General features: G+C 46.6%; 1 protein-coding gene and 1 long non-coding RNA gene across 3 annotated transcripts; one reads left to right on the top strand and one right to left on the bottom strand.

Annotated features, from left to right (window-relative positions):
* Window positions 1-3,347: 3,347 nt before the first annotated feature.
* Window positions 3,348-11,813, top strand: FAM240A (family with sequence similarity 240 member A). 2 transcript variants are annotated; one of them, XM_019724033.3, is made up of 3 exons: window positions 3,348-3,421; window positions 11,323-11,468; window positions 11,681-11,813. In XM_019724033.3, the coding sequence occupies exons 2-3, from the start codon at window positions 11,326-11,328 to the stop codon at window positions 11,811-11,813; spliced, it is 276 nt and encodes a 91-aa protein (XP_019579592.2). In that variant the 5' UTR covers window positions 3,348-3,421; window positions 11,323-11,325. The 2 variants fall into 2 exon arrangements, with proteins under 2 accessions (XP_019579592.2, XP_088654327.1); XM_088798201.1 differs by lacking the exon at window positions 3,348-3,421 and adding an exon at window positions 6,117-6,179.
* On the bottom strand, window positions 9,831-25,527 carry LOC148758213 (uncharacterized). The gene is made up of 4 exons (XR_016021261.1): window positions 21,409-25,527; window positions 20,596-20,709; window positions 10,834-12,211; window positions 9,831-9,986 (listed from the first exon to the last, which is right to left on the bottom strand). It is a non-coding gene; the product is annotated as an uncharacterized LOC148758213 (long non-coding RNA).
* Window positions 25,528-27,972: the final 2,445 nt, after the last annotated feature.

The following is a 27,972-nucleotide window of genomic DNA, read 5'->3' as shown; positions in this document are numbered from 1 at the left end:
CTGTCCCAAATAAAAGTACAGAACAAAGATCCAGGAAAAGAATTAAACAAAATAGAGACAAGCAATCAACCAGACTCAGCATTCCAAACATTGGTTATAAGGATGCTCAATGATCTCAGGGAGAACCTCAACAAAGAGTTAGGAAACATAAAAATGGAGATAGAAAACATAAAAAGTATCAGTCAGAAATAAAGAATACAATAACACAAGTGAAGAATACATTACATGGAATCAACAGTAGATTAAATGAAGGAGAAGATCAAATCAGCGATTTAGAAGATAAAGTAGCAGAAAACACCCGATCAGAACAGCAAAAAGAAAAAAGAATCCAACAAAGTAAGAATAACTTAAAGGGCCTCTGGGACAACATCAAGTGTACCAACATTTGCATTATAGGGTACCAGAAGGAGAAGAGAGAAACCAAGGAATTAAAATTCTATTTGAAGAAATAATGATGGAAAACCTCCCTAACCTGGGGAAGGAAATAGATATACAGGCCCAAGAAGTGCAAAGAGTCCCAAACAAATGAACCCAAAGAGACCAACACCAAGACACAGCATAATTAAAATGCTAAAGGTTAAAAACAAAGAGAGAATCATATATATATATATATATATATATATATATATACACACACACACATATACATATGTATATGTATATATATATAATAAAATGGCAATAATTACATTCTTATTAACAATTACTTTCAATGTAAATGGGTTAAATGCTCCAATCAAAAGATAAAAGGGCTGAATGGATAAGAAAACAAGACCCTTACATATGATGCCTATAACAGACTCACTTCAGATTGAAAGAGACACACAGACTGAAAATAAAGTGATGGAAAAAGATATTTCAGGAAAATGGAAACAAACAAAAAAGTTGGGGTAGCAATACTTATACCAGACAAAATAAACTTTAAAACAAAAACTGTAACAAGGTCAAAGAAGGACCCAGTTATCTCACTTCTGGGTATTTGTCCGAAGAAACTCAAAATATTACTTTGAGGGGACATGCTCATCCATATGTTTATTGCAGCATTATTTACAATAGCCAAGATATGAAGGCAACCTGGGTGTCCCTGAATGGATGAATGGATAAAGAAGAGGTGGTATGTATATGCAATGGAATATTACACAGCTGTAAAGAAGAATGAAATATTGCCATCAGCAACAACATGGATGGACCTAGAGGGTATTCTGCTGAATGTAAGACAGAGAAAGACAAATGTCATATGCTTTCACTTATAAGTGGAATCTAAAGAACAAAAAATAAATGAACGAAACAGAAACAAACTCACAGATACAGGGAACATTTTGATGGATGCCAGATAGGAGGCGCTTTGGGGTGGGTGAAAAAGGGAAAGGGATTAAAAATTACAAATCGGTTGTTACGCGGTAGTCATGGGGATGCAGCGTACAGCGTAAGGAACACAGTCAATAATATTGTACTAACTATGTATGGTGCAGATGGTACTAGATCTGTTGGGGTGATAGATGGGAGGGGGTTGGGAGCAGGGTCAAAAGGTGAAGGGATAAGAAATGCAAATTGGTTGTTATAAAATTGTCATGGGGATGTAAAGTAAAGCATAGGGAATATAATCACTCAATAATATAGTGATAACTATGTACAGTGCCAGGCGGGTACTAGTCAGGGGCATCACTTCATAAATTAGATGAATGTCTAACCACTGTGCTGTACACCTGAAATGAATATTGAATGTCAACAGTAATTGAACATTTTTTTAAAGGGCGGGGAAGATAAAGGAGGATAAGAGCTTCAAAGTTCCAGATATAAAATATAAAATTAAGTCTTGGGGATGTAATATACAGCATAGGAAATATAGTCAATAATATTGTGATAACATGGTACGGTGTCAGATGGTTGCTAGACTTATCATGGTGATGACTTCTTTAGCATAGGGATATAATTAATAATGTGGTAATAACTACATACAGTGTGAGGTGGGCACTGTTGAATAACTATGATGTACACCTGAAACTAATATAATATTTTATGTTAGCTATACTTTAATAAAAATCAAATAAATAAATAAATAAATAAATAAATAAATAAATAAATAAATTTCCATGCTAGGGGATTAAGTAGGTTTTTCAGATCACTTGGGACAGGGTGACTGGGGGAGCAGCAACACTTAAGAAGCTTAATTTGATAAGTTTTTTCTTAAAGGACTTACTAATGGTTTCCATAAAGTGTGAGGAAATTAAAAAGGTTTTCCCAACATTTAGCATGTCAGTGCAAAAAAACCAAAAATCTTTCAAGATAATCTTTCACCTCTTAAATATTCAGTTCCACTGTGGATTTCGTTTAAAGAGGAAAAGGGCATTTAAAAATTCATAGAAGAAATATTTTACTGCTATTTTTATCCTATCCTCTCTGCTTGCATATATAACATTTATCAGCAGAAAGACACTGTACGCGAAACGGGTGTTTTTCCCTTTCAATACATGTCTGTGATAGCAGGGTTGCTGTCAGTATCATTTTGAATAGGTCGTGCTGTGAACAGTGGCGCCCAGATCTACCTCACCTACGTGAGCTGGTTCTGCTGCTCCATTAGACACTCACCTGAGGAGGGCAAAGGCCCATTCAAATAGCGCCACAGAGTCAACACCAGCTTCACTGCCCTCGCTTCCCACATGGACACTTAGTGGTAAGCCATGTGCTAGCAGGGTGTGATGACAACCGGACTGTTCTCAGACAAGGGCCCATTCCAGGTGTTTAACCCAAAATCACAACGCCATCTTTGAAATGACTTGAAGGCCACTTTCAGCTGAGAAGCCCTTCCCGGTTTCATGCCTTCACTGGAAGACAGTCCCCATTCACTGGAAGACAGTGTCACCTGGCCAGTTCCTGCTCTCGCTGGGGGGGAGCTGAGCAGACTGTGAAGTCTTCATTACGCTCCATGCGTGGATTAGCGGCTCCAAAGGACAGCAAGGCTCCCTAAGTCATCCGGTAAAGTGACCCCAAAGTGTGACTTGTCACACCATCCAAGGCTCCTTTACACCCGAGGGGTGGAGGGTGGCTTTGCCCGAGGCACAGCAGGTTCGTGCTCCCGGATAATCCAGAGCATGTTCTAAACAATAACCGGTTCCAGCCAACTCATGGTCCCCACAGCTTCTGCCAGAGCAGAGCTCTCCTACCCTGGGGCGGGTAGGGAAGCAGCGCATGGGAGCAATTTCTCACCAGGAAGGAGGCCACCATGTCCCTGGAATGAGACCTCTGTGATTCCGATACTAATTTAGTGCATGTAACCTTGAAAGGCTAGGGCATTTCTGTGACTCCTCCACTCCACATATAAAGGGCTGAGACCCTGAGGTTTCAGGACCAGGCCGTGGCCTTCAGAGTGGCACTACTCACCCTCCTTTACCACCAAGGCAGCAGCAGCTTCATCTCAAAGGTAAAGGGTGTTGAACTTGAGTGTGCCTGGGATGGAGTTCGCCTTGCACTTCTCGGGGGAAGTGAAGTGGGTGAACTCCTTGTGAGCCTGTCTTTTTCAGCCTCTGGATTCACCTTTTCTCGGAAGCCCCTACCTAGTGTCTGCTTAGAAGAGACTTAGGTATCTTAATGGAGTTTTTCCATATCTAATTTATGTATTTAGGTGATGCATTCGAAAACAAGCTAAACTCTGTGAGAAAGCCAGAAATCAGTGCCAGTGTTCACTGAATAAGGCTCTGAGTAGATGAGATACTATGAAGAAAAACAGGGCATATTGAGGGGAAGATGCTACACAGCCCCTACCCCACCTCCCCGGAGAACTAACAGCTCCAAGGAATGTTCAAATACAGCTGCTCACCCACAGTGGGCTTCTCAGAAGACAGGCTTAAGAGGAGGTACTAAGTTTTGGTCTCTGTAATTTCCAAGCCGAGCTCCTTCCACTTCGCTATGCACGTGAATCATCTGGGGATCTAGTTAAAAAGGCAGATTTTGGTTCAGGTTTTGGTCCTGATAAACTCTGCATTTGTAACATCTCCCACGGGACGCCAGCGCTGCTGGTTCATGGGACAATTGAGTAGCAAGGTCCAGTGCTGCTTCAGGGACAGTAACTGATCTTTAGACTTTTCAATGGCTGACTCTTATTAAATCAGCAAAAAATGAAAATACATTTGACTAAAAACATTTCTGTTACTTTTTTAAATTTTTTATTTTGATATTAACATGTGGCAAAAAATGACTCTTTTGTATGTGCTCAGTTCTGTGAATTTATCACCCATACAGCTCCGTGTAACCACCGCCACCACCAGGATACAGAACAATTCCATGACCCACCCCCAAAAATTCCCTCAGGCTATGCCTTTGTATTATAGTTATACTCTCCCCCTATCTCTAACCCCAGACAGTTATTATAGTTTGTCTTTCCCAGACTGTCCTATAAATGGAATCATAAAGAATGTATAGTCTATTGAGACTGGCTTCTTGCACTCAGCATGATGCCTTTGAGATTCGTCCAAGTTATTGAATGTATCAATAGATTGTTCTTTTTTATTGTTGCATAGTATTCCATAGAATGGATGTTGGATAGTTTTTTATCCATTCACTCACTGAAGGACTATTAGGTTGTTTGTCCATTTTTTGACAATTTGCAAGTAGAACTATATACAGGTTTTTGCTAGAACATATGTTTGCATTTCTCTAGGCTATATACCTAAGAGTGGGATTGCTGGGTCATATGGTGGGTATATGTTGAGCTTTATAAGAAACTGCCAAACTGTTTTCTGAAATAATACCTGCACCATTTTGCATTCCCAGCAGCAATGTATGAGACTTCCAACTTATCCACACCCACCCTACCTAAAAATTGATAATGGCAATAATTTTTTTATTTTGGCCCTTCTTGTAGAGGTGTAGTGGTATCTCTACATAGTTTTAATTTGTATTTCCCCAGGGGCGAATAATGTTCAACAGCTTTTAATGTGCTCGTATGATAGCTGTGTATCCTCTTTGGTGAAGTGTCTGTTAAAGTGCTTTGCCTATCTTTTAATTGGGTTGTTTGCTTTCATATTGTTGAGTTTTGAGAGTTCTTTATTTATTCTGGCTACAAATCCTTTGTCATATATGTAATTGGCAAAAATTTTTTCTTAGTTTGTATCTTGTCTTTTGTTCCCTTAACAGTGTCTTTTGCAGAGTAAAATATTCATTGCGATGAAGCCCAACTTATTTTTTTCTTGTATAAGTTGTGGTTTTGGTGTCATGTCTAAGACTTCAAGCCACACAAAAAAATTTCTCTTACGTTTTCTCCTACAAGTTTTACATTTTATATTAGCTCTATGATCCATTTTGAGTTACTTTTTGTATAAAATGTGGGGTTTGGGTCAGGTTCTTTTCTTTCTTTCTTTCTTTTCTCTCTTATTGGCATCCTATTGTTACAACACCATTTGTTGAGACACATCTGTGACATGTCTGTCCTTTTGCCAACACCCACCACCACATATCTTCATTACTGTAGCTTTATAGTATGTCTTAAAACCAGGCAGTGTGATTCCTTCAATTTCGTTCTTAATTTTCAAAACTGCTTTAGTTACTGTAGTTTACTCTTTACTCTTTTGCCTTTCCATATAAATTTTAGAATCAGCTTGTCTTTATTTTTAAAAATCTAACTTGGATTTTTATTAGAGTTGCAATAAAACTATAAATTAATTTGGGGAGAACTGATATCTCTGCTATGCTGAGTCTTCTCATCATTAACATATGTCTAGTTGTTGACGTTTTCTTTCATTTCATTCATCAGCATTTTGCAGTTTTTAACAAACGTATTTTGTACATGTTTTGTTAGATTTATACCTAAGTATTTCATTTTGGGGTTGTTATAAATGGTATTGTGTTTTTAATTTCAGTTTCAGCAATTGTTCATTGCTGGCATGCAAAATATATTAATTTTGTGTGTTGATCTCGTCCTTGCTAAACTCACTTATTCTAGGAATATTTTTGTGGTTTGCTTCATGTTTACTTGAAAAGAATCTGTATTCTGCCATCATTGGGTGAAGAGGTCCATAGATCACACTTTGATGTAGTTGGCTGATGATGTTGTTCAGTTTTTCTGTATCTATGATGATTCTCCTCTCTACTAGTTCTGCTGTTTGCGATCAGAACCACGCATGTGCAGCCAGAATGCCAGCCTTGGTGCTCATAAGCAGGTTTTAAGGAGTCTCTTTCCAGAGGTCTGCCCACCTCTGTGGTATCCCTGGTCATTTCCAGTTCCCTGGACTCCCCTTCTTTCAGTCCTTTGGCCAGAAACCTGGGTCTTTAGTTACCTGTTCTGCCAGTGCACTTCCTGGGGCTGTACTCACATCTGGGGTCAAATGTCCAGAAGTCTGAGAGAGAAAAAGCAGCGAGGGTCCACTCCACACCATAGGACCACAGCTCCTCCTATCGGAGCAAGTTTAGCGGTTCTCAGGGCTTTGTGTCTGCAGGTCCTGCAGCTGCCATGCCAGTCAATTCCCTTGCTGCTGCCTCACCTTGGAGTTCCCTGGACACCTGAGAGGATGGAGAAAGGAAAAACTAGTGATTTCCCTGATTCTCTGAGCACTAGGAGTCTCCTTTCTCCCTACAATCGGAGGACTTCTTGGAGCTCTGTCTGGCCATGTTCCCACTTGTGGGTTTACAGTTGCCTTGAGTCTCAACAGGGGAGCCAAGAGTAAAAATAGAAAGTTTAGCGCCATTCCATGGTTATTGGAATTCTGGTATTTTTCTGGGGCACCTGCTTCCGTCTACTATTCAGAGTCCTCAGTCGGCTGAAGTCTGTCTAGGCTTTGGAGCTGCAGTGTCTGGAGAGGCAGGGTGGAGTGTGCTTCCTCCATTTTATCTGGAACTGGAACGCTCTGTTCTGTTTCAAGCTGTGAACTTTATGACGCCTTTTTAAATGTTGTGAAAAATAATCACAAAAATAGTTGCTCTTCTGAGGTGTTGGATATACAAGAAATATACTGGTAGCATGCACGGTCGGCTGGGATATAATGAGCCACTCTAGCCAACAGTCCTAAGAACGAGCAGTTTAAGCCAAAATTCTTTTTTTTTAAAAAAAACCACCTCTCTCATTCCTCAATTTGGGTTTAATACTCTGAGTAACCTGAGGCTTGGAAAATTAAATGGTTGGTACAGCGTTAGGACTCACAACGGACAAATGTGCCTTTGTTTTTAGTTGATTCACTGAGCATTAGCTGGCCCCTCGTGGTGCATAGATGCTTCACAGATGGTAAAAGTTCAACACCCTTTGTTTAACTGAATGGAGATGAAGGTGTTACATGCTGCTGTTCTCTTTAAGCACAAATTAATTTTGTGAAGTAAAGTTCATAATTGTCATTGAAGTTATAGCTTTTCCCAGTTGGTGGTGATGGGCTGGAAGCAGTAGCACCAGTTCTCTCCAGAGAAGTGTAATCTGGTAGCTGGATTCTTGGCCGAGCAGATACAGAGGAATGGAGCCATTTATTTATCAAGGACAATCTCCTGTGTTTCCAAAGGGCTTTCTGCCTATTGATATCCTCCTCACATTTCTGCAAGGCAGCGTAGTACCCTTGTTTTAGAAGCCAGGAAACTGAAACACAAATGCTCACAGAAACATGGGTGACGTGAAGGAACAGACTGACCCCTAACAATGAGATGCTGACAGGGTCTCCCAGGAGGTTAGAGTCAGGGAACATGGATGAATCTCTAGTCCAAACACAGAAGACATTTTCTCTCTACTTTTTTGAGGCATAACTTGTGTGTAATAAAATTCACCCATTTTGAGTGTACAGTTTGATCAGCTTTGGCAATTATGTACAGCTCTGTAACCATCACTAGAAACAATACATAGAACATTTCTATAACCCTATAAAGTCCCCCATGGTCATTTGCAGTCGTTCCCCTCCCCCAACCCGACCCCAGACCACCCCAATCTGCTTCTGGCATTGTCAGTTACACTCTATTAGCTTTGGCCAATGATGTCCTTTGCTGGACACAGAGAAAACCAGAGGGCCAAGACTGAATTGGGCACACTGGATGATGCTTAATGCCCTTTTGTGTTGGGCGTTTTCATGAGCATGATCTCATTTAATCTTCAGAACAACCCCATTTCACAGATGACAAAACTGAGGTTCAGAACACAAAGAAAGTCCCAAAGCTCTGAGGTGACGATGGGTACTCTCTCCCCTGGGGGGTGCCCACCCTCAGTTCTCTCTCACGCCATCCGCTAGAGGTGAGGTGAGGTTTCATAAATATCAACTTCTGGAAACTGCCAGGAGGAGAGGAGAGAAGAGCAGCAGAGCAGGGCAGCACTTTGCAGCCTAAGGCACTTGGTGTGGCTTGGGGACAGGAGAGGCCAAGAGGCCCAGAGTCACTGTGTAGCAAAAGCAGACAGAGAGCTGGAGAGCGCAGGACATCCTGAGGAGGGCTGGGAAGCAGAGGTGGGCATTTCCAGGTGGGTAAAGATTAAATGAGTTAATTGATGTCAGAGCAGAGAAGATGTTCAATGAATGTTGGTCATGATGCCAAGTCCTGGGCTGCTTCCTCTTCACTGGCACCCAGCATACAGCTGCTGCATAACTGGGGGGTGGGCATGGCAGGCAAGTGGGTGAGAGAAAGGGTTTTGATGCTCGTGGATCAGGCACGGATGGACTCTGTGGTGTCTGCACCCCTTGGCTCCCTGCGGGACACAGCTGCTTCACTCCGGTGTGAGGCTCACCTGGCCCAAGGGTGCTGGGTCTGCGATTCTGCCTTAACCGCTCTGGGTGCCTCCCCTGGCCTGGAGCCCCAGAAGCTCAGCCCAAGAGGAGGCTGAAGCAGACGTAGCAGGAGTGGTTTCCGGAGCTTGCCGCCTGCATTCTTCTGGGCCCACTCTGATGTGATTTTCTGCTTGGCAGGGGAGGCCGCCCTTGTGTTCAGCAATTCTCTGAGCCGGAGCTTGGGCGGCCTCCGGACCCAAACGCAGGCAGAGCATTCAGACGAGCAGGCAGTCGTAGGCCCAACGGGACATGCAGTCTCTGTTCAGGCTCTCGCTGCTCGTTTCTTCTGAAGTAGATGTTTCAGAGTAAAAATGAACCTTCTAAATTTTGTGGAGAAATAATCTAATGTGCACATAACTTTCCCAAATTGTCTCTCCCCCGAATACCAGAAACTTCACATGAACTCAAAAGGACCGGGATTACTCTGTAGTAATGACCTCCAGTAAAGGACCGTGCAAACGGGAATTAATTCCTTCCTGCCATCCCTGAGAAGCATGCTCCACGGTAACGTGCACCGCCAGGGCCACCAGGGCCACTAGGCAGGCAAGGTGACTTGAGGGAGCCCCCACATTGTCCCTACAGACTTTCCCCGACGCCTGCGGCACTGCCAAAGGGACCACTGCCCCTCCTGGGCCAGCCTTTGAGAATTGTGTAACTTGGGGGTTGGACAGAACATTTATTTGATTCAACAAATATTTATTGGCCATCACTACACACTTTAAGATATTTAAATAAGACATAGGACAGTCCGCATTTCCAAAGAACTCTGCTCTGGGGTGGGGGCCTCACCGCAAAGTCAGATCTCTGCTATTTTGCCAGGAAAGTATGAGGTCAGTGAGCACTTCCAGGAGGTGAGGAAGTCACTCTCCTCCATAGGGGACAGTTAAGGGGCAGATGGAGCCTTGGGCCCTGAGTTCATCCTTCTTACCAGCTGGATGAACTTGGTAAAGTCAAATTGCTACCTCTGAACCTCAGCTTTCTTATCTGCAAAATGGGAAAATGACACCTACTTTGCAGGATGGCTGTGACTGTGCCATCCCTATGCCCAGCCCTCATCCCCTCAGCCTCCCTGGGGAGAGAGAGGACAGGATCAAAGACTGCAGTTCTCACCTTGGCTCACACTGGAATCACAGGGGGAGCTTGAAGACGCATGCTGCCCAGGCCAGTCCCAGTGCATGGAATCGGACTCCCTGGGGATGGAGGCCCAGCGTCAGGTTTTTGTAAAGCTCCCAAGTGACTCCAGTGGGCAGCCAAGGTCAACAGCCACTGATCCAGAAGAAAAGAGAAGACAAGTGGAATTATTTCATCTCTACAGAAAGAACGTTGGGGGAGGTAACTATGACTACTTACTGTTGATAACACTGTTTTCCCCTGTGCAACTTGAAGTGTAAGAACTACGAAAGTTCTATGTATTCAGAACCTCATAAATTGCAGAACACTTTCAGATCATGATCAAATTTGATCTTCAGAGAAATTTTAAAGAGGAGGAAACTGAGGCCCAGAGAATTTTTGACAAGCAGAAGGTGCATCAAGTTAGTGCACAATCAGGTCTGGAGTAAACGTGTGGCTTCAAATCCCTCTCCTTCCACCAGCGCTGCTGCCCAGTCAGTGTCTGAGAGGGAGCTGTGGTCCCGACATTCATGCTGGGTTCCAGGCCCACGTGTCCAGATGCCCCTCCTGTATGTCCCGTGGATATTAGCGCCCAGGCGACTCACACTGTGTCCAGCACTGCTCGAGCCATTCCCCACGAGCCTTGCCTGGTGTTCCCACCTTTGCACAGACACAGCCACTGGAGGCTCCACTGATACCCCCCCACCTTTCTTTATCACACGAGTTGGCACCCTCACAATACCCTGTGATCCCGTCCCTTTTCATTATTGCTGCTTCTGTCACCTAGGCACTGCTTCTCCCTGGACATTTCCAATAGCCCACTAACTCCTCTCTCTCGCTGTCCAGTCCCTGCTTGTGACCTGCCTCCTGGACCCACTGAGGTCTGGAGTTGGGCAGAGTTTTTTCATGTAAAACAAATGAGCATTTGTGAGGGTCTGATGTATATCATTCCAATACACACACACACACACACACACACACACACACACACACGCACACATACCTCAAAGCTTCTTGCTCTGGTGTGCCAGACACTGGGAGTCCTCTGTGACAAACCCCTTTAAGAAAGGGCTTGAAAACATCCAGAAGTATGCAGCCTGCCTTCTGCCGGTCACAGCTGGGGGACCACAGGCAAGTCCCATAACTCCTCAGATGTCCCACCTCTAAAATAGAGAAGGTAATGTCCACTCATGAGGCAGTTGTGACAATGAAATGCATAAAATGCCTGCACGTAGTCCTGTTGATAAGCTGAGGAGCTGTTCTTCTGTGAGAAGGACGGACAAAGGTCCTTGCGAGGTCCCTCTGACCTGCCACGCTCCGGTGGGGAGCTTCTCAGTCACGTCACTGGGTCTTGACAACAGGTGGCTGTTGTCACCCCCACTGGTGAGGGTCAGTGCCTGGCCAGGGTCTCCCTCAGGTAAACAACGTCTGTACTTTGTGGAGCCTGAGGGAGCGTGTTCTACGGGGTCTCGGCTGATATTTTCTCTTTCAGGGGATGAACAATCAGTACGTCCGCCGGGAGGTCTTCTGTGGGAACACCTGCCACGAGCTGAAACGCTTCTGGGAAAGGGAAATTGGCAAACAGACTTACTACCGAGAGTCAGAGGAGTACCGCCTGGGGAGAAGTGCATTGAGAAAGTATGTGACTTGTTAGTCTATTTTCTATTAATTCGTCTTTAAAAATAGACTGCTTGTTCAAGCAGGTTCGCAGCAAAATTGAGCAAAAAGGAGAAAGTTCGCATCTTGCCCTCCGGCCACGCACAACCTCCCCTCTCTCAGCATCTCCCACCATGAACACAACACCCAAGAGATGAACACGCCCTCTGTGTGTGTTTTGTTTCTATTTTCAGGCTCAGAGAAGAATGGAGGCAGAGACTGGAAACCAAGCTAAGGCTGAGGAACAATCCAGATGAGACTGAAAAGCGGGCAAATGTTGGCCAAGAGCTGCTTGCTTCACTGACACAAGACGATACAAAGCACTGAGGTTGCGGTGCTGGGAGAAGTCAACACAAATCGCTGAGTCCCTTTGCCATGCCAAACAGATCTCATACGATTGTCTCCCCCCACCTGCGAGGGGTTTACCTGCACTCCTTTCCCAGTGCTCAGTGGGAATTATCGGCCCCATCAGTCCTCTGCATGGGGGCCAGAATATTATCCCAAATGTCTCTAATGATGAGAGTATTTAATACCAAAGTTCCATGCAGCATCCTTTATTTCCATATAATTATCATCTCATTTTGAAATCCAAATATTTTCAAAGCACAGCAGGTGGGCGATGATCTTCACAGTTAGACTTGAAACGTTGCATAGTAGGTTTGCTCCACATTTCTCCTAGGAAACAGTTTCGTGTTTTCATTTTACGTGAAGAAAAATACACCTATCTGCAGAAATAAAAATATTGTAAATAGTCATTTAAATAAGGTTTGCAAATAAATTGGTCTAACACTATTTTTTTCTTCATACAAAATTAATTGGCTTGTTCAGAAACATGATCACCTAGACCCATTCAATAAGACTGGGATAATTTTAATAAAATTTGGTTGCCTTGCCATCACTGGTGTGCGTGCTCTGCATTTCATTCCTTTACTTTAAATGTCCACAGGCTTGCACTGCACTGGTTAGCTCCCTGTCGACTCAGCTAAAGTATATCAGGCCACCTCAACAAAACGTCTGCCATGTAGAATCTGAACTTTGACATGTCACTGTCACTCCGCAGCCACCTCTCAGGTCCCCAGTATAGGGTTGTTGCTTCCAAAAGTGCAAACTGGAACTGGGCCTGAGGCAACAGCTTCTAACCAGGGCCAGGAAGCAGAGAGATGCATGTTGTAAAGTAGCTGATGGTTGCGGGTTGCACCTGCAAGGCTTTCCATACACAGGGGCAATATGACCGGGAGACCCACGGAGCACAGGACAGGCAATTCTGGACCGTAGCAAGTGCGGGTTCCCGTCCTCTAAATGTCCTGATGTGCCATGACGTGCTTCCATCCACATCACCAGGGAGCCCAAAAGCCTTCGTGAGGGCAATAGGAGCCACCAGGAGGCAAGAAGAGTTGAGGGAGCATCTCCCCAGGTCCCACACTTCTATGATCCAGGGAACAGGGCTCAGAGCCCCCCCTCCCACTATGGTCTCTCACGCAATCTGGGATTCAATTCAGCTAATAAACTACAAATCCCAGCTGGGCTCATTTGAGAGCATTTTGACGAAAGAGGAATTTTTGTGGGCAAAGGAGGGAAATAGAAATTAAACACGGGGAGGAGAGAAGACAAGCCTTGCAGGCTGAGACGCCCTCAGAAGCAGAGACCGGCCATCACGAACTGCAAAACACTGATGCTGAGATCTAAATGCAATAGAATGCAGGAGAACATTCGTTGTTCATTTACTGGTTCACCACATGCCAGGCACTGTGCTATACAACCAGAGTAGAGCAGAGAAAACCAGAAGTGCTGGCTCGGGAGGCTACAGTCTAGGGAAGACAGCAGAAAACTCAAGGCAATTAGCGTAAGGGACTTTAGCACTGGGAACCCCAGCAGGGAATGGGTCCCCTAGCCTAGGGAGAATTCCTTAAGAGCAGGCTAGGTAAGCCCAAGCATCATCTGAGTAAAGGTGAAATTCCGGGCTCACAGGTCCTAGGTGTTTTGAGGGAATACATTCAGCAAAGCTAGAATGTGTGTGAAGAGAAGGCATAGCAAGAGCTGAATCTGCAAAACTCGCAGGCAGGGTCTTGCTGACTGACAGTCTCCACTTTTCTCAAAGACACAAGAAGCCACTGAAGGGTGTTGGCCAGGGGAATGCCACAATGGCCATGGTTCGGGAGGGTGGCCCGCACCTAAAGGTGGGAGGACAGAGATGAGGAGGCCAGCCAGGAGCTTCTGCAAGGGCCTCACCCTCGTGACCTCCTCTAAACCCAATTACCTCCCAAAGGTGTCATCTCCAAAGCCATCACATTACTGGTTAAGGCTTCAACATATGAATGGAGGGGGTTGGGAGAGGGCGGGGGTGGGGGTGGGGTACTGGAGGGAGTATACAATTCAGTCCATAGCAGAATGGGATACTTTAAACCTGTGTAGCAAGTCCTGCACACATCCCATTTATCTAACGGACCAGGAACAACACAGCAAAACACTGTGAGCTGAACTACGGGGTAGAGTACTGCCCAGGTTTCACACTGGTCTCTCCGTAGCCCTCCAGCACGGACCGCAGCAGCACTGCAAAGGCCTTGAAAAGGAGTTGCCAGTTAAAACAGCCCGCAAACATGGGCCAGGACACGCGTTCTTAACATAAATAGATTGACTGCCTGCTAAAGTAGACATGTAAAAAGGAGAGTCTCGTAGCCTCATCCTCAAAATGTCCAGGGTACAGTCCCAAATGACTCACACCAAGAGCTAGGAAAATCTCAACTCAAATAAGAAGGATAATCAACAGACATGCAGATGCTAGAATCATCTGACAAGGACTTTTGAGCAGTTATACCAATGCACCAACAAGCAATTGCCACACTCTTGAAGCAAACTTAAAAAGGAAAAAAATCTCAGCAAAGAAATAAAGAACATAATGGAAATTTTAGAAAGGTACAATAACCAAAGTAAACAAACTAACAACAAAAACAACACTAGATGAGCTCAATAGCAGAAGGGAGAATACAGAGAAAAGGATCAGTAAACTTGCATATAGTTAATAAAATTCTCTAATTTGAACAACAGAGACAACATAGTTTTCTTTTTAAATAAAGGAACAGAGTCTCAGGACCTATGGGACAATAACAAAAAATATAAACTGTGTGTCACTGGATTCCCAACAGGAGAGGATGCCCACCTTCACCACTTCTATTCAATCTATTCAATGTAGTACCAGTCACCTGGCCAGTACAATTAGACTAGAAAAAAGAAATAAAAGGCTTATCTCCTCTTTGCAGATGACATGATTGTTTATACAGATAACCCTAAAGATTACACACACACACGTACACACATAAACTATTAGAACTAATAATAAACAAATTCAGAAAAGTTGCAGGACACAAAAGTAACATGCAAAAATCAGTTGCGTTTCTAATACACCAACAATGAACAATCTGAAAAAGATTTTGAAACAATTCCATTTGCAATCGCATCAAAAAGAATACTTAGGAATTAACATAACCAAAAAGGCAAAGACTTGCACACCAGAAACTACAAAACATTGCTGAAAGAAGTTAAACAAGACACAAATAAATGGAACAGACATCCCGTGTTCATGGGTTGGACAATTTAATATTGTTAGGATGTCAATACGACCCAAACCAATCCACAGATTCAGTGCAATCCTACCAAAATCCCAATGGTGTTTTTTACCAAAATAGAAAAATCTGCCCTAACATCCGCAAAGAATCTCAAGGAACTCCAAATAACAAAAACAATCTTGAAAAAGAAGGATAAGTTGGAGGTCGCACATTTCCTGATTTCAAAACTTTTTACAAAGCTAAAGTAATCAAAACAAGGTGGAGCTGGCATAAAGACAGACACATAGGCCACAGGAATAGGATAGGGAGCCCAGAAATAAACCCTCACACATGTGGACAAATGGTTTTGAACAAAGGTGCCAAGACCATGAATAGGGAAAGGATAGTCTTCAACAAATGGTGCTGGAAAAACTGGATATTCACAGGTAAAAGAATGAAGTGGGGCCCTTACCTTACACCAAATTCAAAAATTAACTCACATTGGATCAAAGACCTAAACACAGGACTAAAACTATAAAACTCTTCAAGGAAAATATAGGGGGAAAGCTTTAGGACACTGGATTTGGCAGTGGTTTCTTGGAGATGACTACAAAAACACAGATAACAAAAGAAAATAATAGATAAATTGAACTACATCAAAATTTAAAACTTCTATACAACAAAGTACACAATTAGCAAAGTGAAAAGGCAACCCATGGACTAGTAGGAAACATTTGCAAATACCTGATAAGGGGTTAATATCCAGAATATATAAACAACTCTTATAACTCAACAACAAAAAATAAACAACCCAATTCAAAAATGGTCAATGGACTTGAGCAGACATATTCAAGAAAAAACTCAATAGACATTTCCAACGAAGACACACAAATGGCCAATAAGCACATGAAAATATGCTCAACATCACTAATCATTAGGAAAATGCAAATCAAAACTACAGTGAGATACCACCTCACACCCGTTAGGATGGCTACTATTTAATAAACAGAAAATAGGGGCAGTCGGTTGACTCAGTTATTTAGAGCGCAGTGCGCATAACACCAAGGCTGCTGGTTCGATCCCCACATGGACCAGTGAGCTGCACCCGCCACAACTAGATTGAAAACAACTTGACTTGGAGCTGATGGGTTCCTGGAAAAACACCTGTTCCCCAATATTCCCCAATAAAAAAAAAAAAAGAAAAAAACAGAAAATAAGAGTTGCTGAAAAAATGTTGTGGAGAAATTGGAACCCTTGTATACTATTGGTGGGAATGTAAAATGGTACAGCCATTGTGGAAAACAGTATGATGGTTCCTCAAAAAATTAAGGATAGAATTACCATAGATCCAACTATTCCACTTTTACAAATATACCCCCAAAAAATTGAAAACAGGATCTTAAAGAGATATTTGTACACCCATGTTCATCGCAGCATTCACAATAGCCAAAAGGTGGAAGCAACCCAAGTGTCCATTGATGGATGAATGGATAAGCAAAATGTGGTATAATACACACAATGGAATATTAGTCAGCCTTTAAAAGGAAGGACTATCTGACACACGCTACACCATGGATGAACCTAGAAGACATCACGCTGAGTGAAATAAGCCAGTCACAAAGGGACAAATACTGTACGATTCCCACCAGGCCCACAGGAAATGGGGAAGGAGCAGTTCCTCAAATAAAAAGTGGAAAGTGTACTGTACAGAAAATAACGACAGTGCCCACAGATCCAAGGGGACTGTGACCAAATGGCAAACACCCACAGGACCTCGACAAACCTCCTTGCCGGAGCCCAGTCACGCCTCTCTCCTTGACTGTTCTGAGCAGCAACCGACCAGGGCTAAACTCAGAGAAGAAGTTTCTTTCTGCCTATTTCTCCCCAAATCTGTGGCCTCCACAACAGGGGTGTTCATACCACACAGCCCTGTCCTGACTCAGGCTCAGAAGAGAGCACAGGGCAGACCCAGCGGGCATTTCCCCAGCGTGTGGGGTGGGACCAAGAAAGAATCCATTTTCTTCTGAGCATCTGAATTAATACCATGGAACTCTGAGGGTTCTGGGGGCCACGACAGTGACTGGAAAGCAGAAAAATCTAACTGCTAGGAAAACAGAGAAAAGGCGGCGCCTAGAGAAAATCATAACAGGTGACAAAATGACTCTCCAGGGTTCTCAACAGCTCTCCACTCCCAGTTCTGGTCCTTCCCAGACCACATACGACTATGCTGCATCCATACAATAAATTCCCTTCTTTTGAGCTGCCTGGAGTTTGTTTCTCTTGCTCACACACAAAGTCACAAGTAACATAGATTAAAAGGTGATTTCAGGGTCCAGATCAGGGAGTGGGGCTGTGCTCCAGTGAGGTCCTCCCATGTCACCTGTAAAGTCAGCTGGGACCTGAGGCCTCAGAAGTCAGACAATGCTCTAGAAAGCCCGGTTATACCTCTAGGGGAAAGCGTCAATCTGAGAGGGGTGGTGTGATGGCTTATTTGCTGGGAGCGTTGCTCTGGGAGGAGAACACCCAGAGCCCACTCAGCTCACGGACTAAATTCTGCAAAGACACCACTCCCAGTTCCATCTCAAGGGGGAACCTATTAATCTGAGCTCCCCAGACCAGTCCTGATTTCAAATGCACTACTGATGTCTGGCCCTGTGTTGCAATTTTTGAGGAAGAAATATGGTCACCAAAAATATACTCTAGGAGGGTTCCAAGGATTTTTCAAAGGCATCTCGCTCAGCAAGTACGTTGTACTGTGCACTCACTGGATAAAGTATGTAGTGACCAGGAGAAGCTTCTGGTCAGGGTAGCGTGTATTTCACAGGGACCAGAGAGCTGGTGCTGTTTGTTTTGAAGCCACAAAGCATTGGGCTAACTTTCTACATAGTGTAACTATACAGAAAGAGAATTCTATTGTGCATATTTCTAGCTAGGAGGCTTTAGTCAAATTATTCAAGATCCAGGCTTCAGCTAACAATAGTACGTTCTTCATAAGTAAAGTACAGTGCCTGACACATAGCAAGTTACGGTAGGTGAATAAATGCTGTAAATAATGTTGTAAACAAACTAATGGTTGCTAAGCTTCTAAGAAGGATAAATTTTAGGGCTGCAAATGGGGCGTAAGTGAGTGCACCCAGAGACTCTCCTACATTGAAATTTTCAAAATCAAAGCGGTTTTTTCCTTCTACGAAGGTTTTTCCAGACGACTTCTCCATGCCCACCTCCAATTTCCACCTACCCCCAGTCTCATGATCTCCATACATGATGTCCTAGTCACCCAGTTACTCAGACTAAAATCTAGTCAACCCAACTCCTCTCTTTCTCTTAACCTTTTGATCTAAGCCACTCACAAATCTTGCCAATTCCATTTTCAAAATGTCAGTTCCATCTTCTAAAGGTTACAAGGTTTAGAATCAAACCACTACATCCTAGTTCAAAGGTGACAGTAATCTCCATATAATTAAAAGGTATCACCTTCGTACTGCTTACTTTATAAGAGAGGGTCAGAGTCTCCTGTCCTGCCCAAGGTCACTTCCTCTGGCAGGTGCTGCCCCATTTCCATGAGCGATGGCTTTCTCAGGATAAGGTGCAAGGGACCTGGGTTGGGGAGGGTTACAGGAAGGCATGCGGGAAGCCTGGTGGAATGTAATATGGAGACGGAATTCAATTCCAGGTCACTGCTCAGATATTCTAGGACACTGCCGCCTCAGGACACTTTTTGGAAATCTCAAGGCCTGTCTATTTTGATGTCTGTCTGGTCTTTTAAACGGGGGAGAGATACTTGGCAAAAATCTTGGCTGGTTCCATGCTGGCCTCCAGCACAAAGCATATGACCCATCGGAGCAAATGATGAACTCATGGCCAAGGGGGTGATGTGATGAGTGGGAAGAAGAGGAATTGGAGATCCCTTTTCCATGGGGAAGGGTTGTACGATGGCTGTGCTGAGCGGTGAAGCAGTTTGTAAACGTCCTGTCTCTGAGTATTAAAAACGAACGTCTAGCTTTTGAAATGCCCAAGCATTGTTGACTCGCTAGGGCTCTGTCCTATCCCCAGGCTGAACCTGTACTGAAGAGCTTTTATTGACTGGTACGTTTTGGTTACAAGTGTTTTAGATGCTTTTTTGGAAAGCACATAAATAAAGCAGAATAAAATTACTCTTTTAAGACTGATACATAAAGTCAAATTTTCATGTCTACCTATGTGGATGTAACTCAGCATTTGAAAAGCTCCAGTGGAATTCTCTTCTAGGAAAAACATGTTTCTATGAAACGTGGTTTAGTTCCTGGAAAATAACACAGAGGATTAATCTCTTCAAGGTCAAAAGAGAGCCTTAGAGGACGAATCAAGCCTTGAAGCTCAGCTCGATGCATTCTGCCCCACTGGCTTCTGTCCTTCCAGTCCCCATTGTTTCTCCTTGGAAAGCTTGACTCCCTGGAGCTGAGCAGACACTGCTTCCTTTTCTCTGGTCTATGAAACAGCCACCAAGATAAAGCACCTGCGGGTGGGAGGCCAGCTTTGGGAGAACCTGAGAAAGACCATGGAAGAAGACCTCAAAAAGAGGCTGTGGGCAACTTAGGGCAGGGCCAGGAAGACCCAGGAGCCACTGTGGGGGCTCAGCGGCTGACTGTGAAGCCTGCAGCTTTGGCTGCCCTGGCAGCCGGTACAGCCTTAGGGATGGGAACAACATTTACAACATGTTATGAGACACAAAACTTATCTGTTGGATGAATGAACAGAGGGTTTGCACACAGCACAAGCACATTGTTTTATGGGAAACTCCTCAATAATCCCCCATTCAAAGCAGGGCTGAGGAGGCTGAATAAATGTCACTGGACGCTTATTTCCTCTCCCTTTGAGCAGACAGCCTGCCCAGCTTGCCTGAGTCAACATGAAACAGACTGATGTCAGTTGCTAAGTTTCAGAGGCTTCTCCTTTTTACAAGACCACTTCCTGACCAGGAGGCTTTCAGTATTTCATAATTGTCCAAATCTTTCCATTTGGCCTATAAAACGAACAGCACGACAGGGGAGTGGTGCTTCTGGAACCTTCCCACAGTGTGCCCACCGCCGGGTGTGCTCAGCAGCCTCCCTGCTTGTACTTTTCCCCTAATAAGCATAACTGTACATTTATGCCCTGGGTGGCTTTAGTGATGGGTGGTCCATGCCCCATGGTCTTGACGGTGGCCCAATCCAGATAGTCCCAGGCCCAGAGACTGTCTTGTAGGACTGCCCCCAAGTCTACAGAGGATTTGAGACAGGAAGAGGGATGGCTACAAAGAGGGCAGAGAACAAAACTGAGGGAAGTAAAACCCACAAAGGAGAGAAAGAGAATCGTTTTCTGGGAAGACTCTGGCACAGGGTTTAGAGTAATTCGTTCTTGATCAGACTCCTCTGACAGATACTGGCCAGAGTCATTCAGTTGACTCATACGGCACTAAATTAAGCCAACCGTGAACTGGACTTCAAGCTGCCGATGAAGCCAACCTGCAGTCCTGACTGTAGCCACATACCCCAGGGGCCTGGATCCAACCAGCTGAACAAATCCCATCAACCACCAGGGAGCTCTACCTTAGACAGCCAGCTGGCTTTCTCTTTACGTTTCTTTGTTGACCTTTCCTCTTGGCCCACAGGAGTAATCCAAGGATGGTAGAATGTACTAGAAATTGCAGACTCCACCTTAGCCTGCAAGGAAAAAACGCAGAGAGATTCTGTCATCCACAACCGCCCTGGTCAGTGAGCGGAAGCTGCCCTGAGTTTTCTCCAGAGCCGGGGACGCATCCCTGATCATCGCAGCTAAAACCAGGGACAAATTTCATGCCACTTTTTCTGATTGGATGACGCCCATTGTAGGGACAATGCCCCCACGGTTACATGCAGAGTCTGAGTCATTCTGAAGAGATCTCCACAGTTGTCTGAGGGCTATAGGATCCACTGGTGGTGTTTCCTTAAGCACTCGAAGCTTGTCTTATGACAGCCGTCAGGTACAAGTCACCTACTGGCTTGATGGGACGGAGATGGCTGTGTAACAGGGATGGGGGCAGTCTTGTGGGACTGAGCCCTTACTTAACCTGTGAAATCTGACGCTATCTCTAGGTAGATAGTGTTGGAATTGAGTAACATTGTATGACTCCAACTGGTGTTGGAGAATTACTGGGTGTCGTGGGGGGAAAAAAACATTGCATCAGGTGGTAGAAGAGACTAAACGAGGTCAAATAGATGGTGACGGAAGGAGAACTGACCCTGGGTGGTGAACACACAATCTGATACATAGATAACGTATCACAGAATTGTACACTTGAAACCTATGCAATTTTACTGACCATTGTCACCCCAAAACATTTTAATTAAAAAGAAAAAGAAAACAAAACCGTTGCATCGGACCTGGTGAGCAGAGCCTTGGGGAGAATCCATTCTTTTTGCCTTTTCCAGCTTCTGGAGGCCTCACATTCCTGTGCTCCTGCCCCTCCCCCATCTTCAAAGTCAGCAGCGTTTCACGTCTCTGATCATTCCTCCGTAGTCCCACCTCCCTCTGATTCTCCTGTCTCCCTCTTCCACTTGTAAGGTCTCGCATGTTAGATTGGGTCCACGCAGACAATCCATGGTAATCTTCCCATTCCAAGGTCCTTAACTTCACATCTGCAAAGTCCCTTTTGCCATGTAAGGTGACACATTCACAGGTTCTGGAGATTAGGTCGTGGGCATCTTTCGGGGACAATTATTCTGCCTACCACACCCAGCAAGTGAAGAACTGAAAAGGCAAAACAAGAGATTCTCAAACAATTATAGGAAGCAGCTTCCTGTCCCTAGGGCTGGGGGGAAACATGGAAGAGGCTAAAACTATCAGAACCTCGAAACTTGGAAGATGGGCCCCATGGGGCAGAAACCCAGAACCCTGAGAAAGGGGTGCCTCTCAGCGGGTCATGGGGCTTGTAAGGAGGCTCGGTGATAAACTGGTTCTTGCACGTCCCCACATAGGTCCTGGAGGCAAGGCTGGACTGCAGCCCTGCCACGTGTTAGGGCAGATGGTGCTACAACTGTGCCTGGGACAAAGGGAGACCCTGGGCCCTTCTCATCTGCCTTCCTGTTTCTCTCTCTCTCTCTCTCTCACACACACACACACACACATACACACACACACAATCTCTCTCTCTCTCACACACACACACATACACACACACACACACAATCTCTCTCTCACACACACACACATACACACACACACACAGCTTAGGGAATAACCTCAGGCTATAAAACTGCTCGGCTGTAATTTGGGGCAGCCCCTCACTGGCTGAGCCACCACTTTCCACCCTGTTGTCTGACCCCCAGCTCAGTGTTATGCTGTGGGACCGGGGTGCGGGAGCTGACACCCGCTGATCTTGTTTTTGCTGTCAGTGCAGATGACAAACCGTGTGAAGCCTGTGGGCTCATGTTTCTTTACTGGGTCTCTGGATGTGTGGCAAGTTCCCCCCTGCAGCTACAGTAGTGATAGCTGCCACACTGCCTCTTGGGGACCGCTTCACTGCTTGATAGATTGGCACCCAACATGGGGCTATATGTGTACGCGTGGCCTCTTTGGAGAAATGACCAAGAGGCCCACGAGGCCAAGCTGAGGGACGTGAAAAGATTCCCTGGGATCCCGTAGGGTGTGCTGTCACCAAGCAGTGGGTGAGAGGAGGGGAACAAGGGGACCCCACTCTCCCGCCTGTAACTCAGTGTCTGGACCCTGAGCGGCACGTGGTGGGATTGGAACCAGCCGCCAGAATGATGTCTTAGTTGTAGCTGCAAGTTTGTTGAGGGGAGCTGGTGGCTACTTGAAACATGTCATCCCAGAGCAGGTTTGGCGTAAAGCTGCTCTCTCCTTCCCCGTCTCTACCCTCCCTTCTCTTCTGCCCTCAGTTGCTTTAAGGGCAAATACCCCCCAAGCACAAATACTCTGTGGGCACTGAGAGGGGCACAAGGAGAAAAGAAGGTGCCCCCCTCCCAACGCACGGGAGCCTGGGTTCCCCCACGCTGCACTCTGGGAGCTCCAGCTGCAGGCGGCATGATCTCCCCATGTTGCTGCCGTAACCCCTGAAAAGTGCATGATAACACCTTGGTCCATGTCCTTAGAACAAGCAAACAAAAATGCCTCGATGTAACTGCTGAGATTTGGGCAAAATTTACAGGGAAAAACAGTTTCCAGTGATCTTGTGAGTGGGGCCTTCGGGTCAATTCAATGTCCTGCTATAGAAACGCAAAACTGGTATTGAGGTGTCATACAAGACTGGCCCTGCAAATGCTCATGTGGTATTAGGGGAGGTTCCACTGTTTAGGGCATGGCCACAAGTAAAAATGTGCCAGTGGGACAAAGCCCCTGCCGTGTACCACCGATTGGGTCAGAATCCAGCATGAGCAGCTCTACCCTGTGACGAAGCAAGTGCTCACTCACAAATGAAGTCAGTGGCCTCCCTCAACAGCCTGACATTAGCTCACTTCCGCCAGCAGGGGCAGCTGGTGTCCCCAAGAAAACCCAGGGCTCTGCCTGCCAAGCAGTCTCTTGGACTATGTGGGTGGGTTCCCAGCACTCCATCCCTCTGGCAGTCAAGAAAAGAAGTGCTGTCCCTTTCAAGGCTGAGGAACATATGTTTCCTACGCAGAAGCCACTACGCATCAGAATGTCCCCGTTATGGTCCTGAAACCAGTTTGTGTCATGTTTCATTTGGTGCACATTCCACACACCCAGGGAACTGAGCCTGCTGAATGCATTGTGGAAACGGATGTGTCAAGTAGGAGTGACACTTCTCCTGACTGTAAGGGATGCTGCCACTGGGGAGAGGCCATGGTTAGGAAGGACAACGGCAGTGGGACAGGTGCACAAGTGGGAGCCCAGCCACATGGTGGCAGCAACGCAGCACAGAAGGCGAGGGTGGTGGGGGCAGAGATCACCACGCACCAACTAGAGAGCTGGTAGGTGCAGAGGTGCTTAAGGAAACCACCCAGTAGCCTGGACAACTGCCCTCCCTCAGGCCAGTTAGTCCTAAAGAGCCTTTAAATTTACAAGTGTCGGTGACTGACAATTATACCTACCGGAGCCTGCGGCAGAAGGATGTTGACACTCAGCAAAGGCGACCCCTGCTGTTTTAACTATGGCGATGGCCTGGCAGACACCATTCAGCCTACCCCAGCTGAGTGCCACTTACTGGCTTGCAACTGGGCACTGGAGGACAATGAGAGAGCAGTTCCCCATGTCTTGTTCCTCCCTGGCATCTCCATTAGGGGACAAAGTGGGCCCTGCCCAGCAAGCATCTGTTAGCAAATGAAAACACTACATCCAAGAAAGGAATAAATCAGCCATCGATGGAATCGCCCACCTGCATGAAAGGTGGCCAGTCACCCCCAGGTGCAGCTATCCCAGACATGGGGGCTGGGTGAGCACCTTAGTTCCTTGTGAGTTTCACACTGAGGTCCCTGAGGACCTGGCACCCAATTCACAGATGGATCAGCTAAGTTAAAAGGACCACGGCAGCTGGGCAACCACAGGGAAAAACTGTAAACTGTGAATGAGGAAAAACCCCTGCCTCACGGACAGAGAGGCAGACTGTAGTGTTTGTCCTGTAAAACACTCCCAGAATGCACCTTGGCACATTTCACCCACTTGTAGCTGGTGGCCAATCGGCTGTCAGTGTGGTCTGACCCCTGACAATGGATCTGGATAATCAAGTCCCAACCCCTGTAGGGACATTGTGGCAGCAGACTGCACAGGACCCATGCCCTCTGTTCATGACCCACATGGATGCCCGTGGAAAATGACCCTTTGACAATGAACGTCAGTGGGACTGACAAGCTGACCAATTCCGCATCACCCAGGTAAATACCGCAGCCACCTGGATACACCATCGCACAGGGCATGCCAATCAAGGGACAATTCAAAGCCTAGTGATGCCAGCACACGAGGCCAAGGAAGCCTGGCTAACGAGTCTGACTGCCAGCTCCACCAAAAGGGACAAAAGGAACTCCAGGGGGTATTGTCCAGCGCACTGGACCTGCCAGTCCTGGGAAAGAGACTCTGTAAACTCCTACTCCCCTCCCAAGGATACCACTTTCTCTGGAGACGACTCCATTCCCATTTGGAGAGCAAACGCAGGCCGTGCTGTTCAAAAACTCCTCACCATACAGCTGCGTACTCGAAGTCCCTGAATACACTCAATCATTGAGGCCACCCTCATGGGGACGAGTCCCAGCAGCAGACAGCCCTCTGGGCATTCATGGGACGTATCGTGACTCGTGTTACCCACAGGCAACAGGTGCCATTAAAAGGCAAAAGGGACTCTTAAAAAAAGAACTGAACAAAAACGTGGACCCTAATTGTGGCAACTCCCCAGAAATTGCCCACTTAAATCCAATGTTTAATTGTGGAGTGGGGAGGGGGAATGAGAAAAGGCCCACACTGGCTGCAAGAGACCCCAAGCACATGAGCCCTTTGGGAAAACAGGCTCCTGGGACCTCTGGGTGGCAGAGCAGAGCAGGGGCTGAGGGTGTCTCACCTGGGGCTTCTCCTCCGTCCTGCCTACACTTGCTGGATCCGGGCAGTTACGGGCATTGGTGATAATCATCATGAGTGTGAGCCGGGCAATATTCTAGGATGGCACGTTGTCAACACCTACGGGTGAACCCAGCCAGAGAGTGTGGTTTAGAAATGGTGACATTTTACAGGGTGAAGTCCCTGTGCAGCAGGGACAGGTCATGCTGACCGTGCAGCTGTGAAAGCAGCTCCACTGGTAGGAAAGAGCACCTTGGACCCCGGGAGGTCAGACATGGTGGGTGGGACCATTAGCATCTTTTGGCTTACCTGCAGGACACCTGGCCCAAGCGGTCATCTCAGAATGCTGTGGTAACCTTGTCCCAGACCATCACCACTGCCCTCAGTCCAACTCCTGGACCCCATTCTCTTGAGAGACTTTCAAATGAGGCCTATTGACGTCGGAGGCAGGACGGCTTCCGCCAAAATAGCGACACAAAATTAATTTTCTAGATACTGACATGCTCTGCTTTGGCCTCATATTATTGCCGGTGCCCTGGGCTTTCTCGCTACTGCCAAACCAAACAAACCCAAAGCTGTCTTGTGTGCTTTTTCCAAACCATAACTACTGCCCTCAATTTAACTAATGGCTGGATGTCATCCTTCGCGTGACCCTGCTGACCAGACCACCTTGCCCTCTGATCTCTGCCAGCCACCCTGGGGCCTGAGGAGGCAGGCCTCAGCTGGGGGCACAGGTGGAGATTGCTTTGGGAGACCTGCCCATCTTGAGGCACCTTCGGTCCGTGGACAGGGGCCCATGAGAGGAGGGGACAGGTGGCCCCGACACCTGGGCTCCAGACTCACCACCCATGTGGCGCTGGGACCGTGCTGTCAAAGCCAACCAGGAACGTCCTGACCTGGACCAGGACACTGAACTGACCTAAACCTGACCGTGACCCTTACTCTAACCTACCTCATTCTTAACTCCCACCCTCACTCCAGCCCTAACCCCTAACTCTGACCCTGACCTGACCCTGACCTTAACCCTAATCCCTAACTTTATCCCTAACACTGACTTTGACCCTAACCCTAAACATATCCCTTCTCCACTGACCATGTGAAGGCACTGACCCCTCACTGACCCCACAGTGGGCAGCCATCCTTTGGGAGAGCCACATGGCCCTCACTTAGGTTCCTGCTCAGGGAATATCGGTTTCATTTACACGGCATTGCTAAAGGTCTCTCCGGCAGCCCCGAGTCACCTGACTGCCCCTCATGCTCCCACACCTTCCAGCCTTCCCTGGAGCTGCCGTGGGCAAAGGGGTGCCCAGCTGAGCATGAGTTCCCAGCACCCTTGGGGGTCACCCAAATCAACAGAAGCTTGGTCAGAACTCAGGTCCCTCTAGACGTCTGCCAGCTCCCACCTGGACAGCTGTGGACTCAATTTCTCCAACTTCCTCTTCTCTCGGCCTAGTAAGCACAGGTAGTCTGCTGGTGTCTCTCTGGGAGAGAAAGCCAGCCTTGCTCACCTAAAGAGTGCTGGGAACTTGTTTGCCATGTTCCAGACCATGCAGGGCCCAGGGCTGGTATCCAGGAAGCCCCTGGTAAAGCTTATTGACTGAGGGAGAGAGGCAGTCCCTGCAAGGGACTTCATGGGGCCACCCTCTGTCCCTCTCCCTTTCAGGAAGGCATCATCTCCATCCAGCACCACTGGGTCAAAGGCTGTCACCTGGCCATCATGGAGCTCATGCCCTGTAGCAGATCAGTTCGTGGAGACGCGTGCCAGACTATAGCACCATCACTGTCAGGTGTGGACCAGGCCCTGGGCCAGAGGACCAGGCCTGAGCCCCGGGAGCCCAGGCGAGGTCAACCTGAGGCCGAGACAGACAGAGAGCAGCTGTCTTCTCTTCCCTTTCTCCTGAGGAGTTGGCATCAACTTCCTGACTGCTCGCAGCACAAGTTTGGCCAGGCCTCCAGCTCCTTGTGGGTCCCTACTTGTCCTGGTCACGCCTGAGGGGCTTCTGTTTGCACAGATGTTGCCCGGCCAGTCTTAAATGCAGACCCACCCTGGGGTCCAGGGCCCATCACTCTGACCTCTCCTGAGTGGACTTGTTTCCACCCACATCTCTCACTGCTACTGACACTCGTGCAGGGAGAGGCAGCCAGCAGTGTTCCTGAAGAACCCGGGGGAGCAGGCAACCAGCTCACCAGTAACATGATGGGTCAGGGAAGGGGCCCTGGAGAAGGGCTAGGGCGCGGGGAGCCTTCTTCCTTGGGTCATAGGGGCTTCCTGGGAGCTGGGCCTGTGAGGTTGGAGCAGCCTGGGACCCAGTGGGCCTGGAAGAGGACACTTCTGGGACCAGACGCAGGGCAGGAACTAGGGAGCAGGGTGGCAGCAGGTGGGTTTGGCTGTGGAAGGGAAGTAATGGACAAGGGGAAGCAGAGGG

The sequence above is a fragment of the Rhinolophus sinicus genome, chromosome 5, assembly GCF_057876585.1.
Source record: "Rhinolophus sinicus isolate RSI-liver-muscle chromosome 5, RSI-T2T, whole genome shotgun sequence".
Classification (NCBI taxonomy): Eukaryota; Metazoa; Chordata; class Mammalia; order Chiroptera; family Rhinolophidae; genus Rhinolophus; species Rhinolophus sinicus.
Note: the sequence above shows the minus strand (reverse complement) of the source record. Positions and strands in the feature narration are given on the sequence as shown.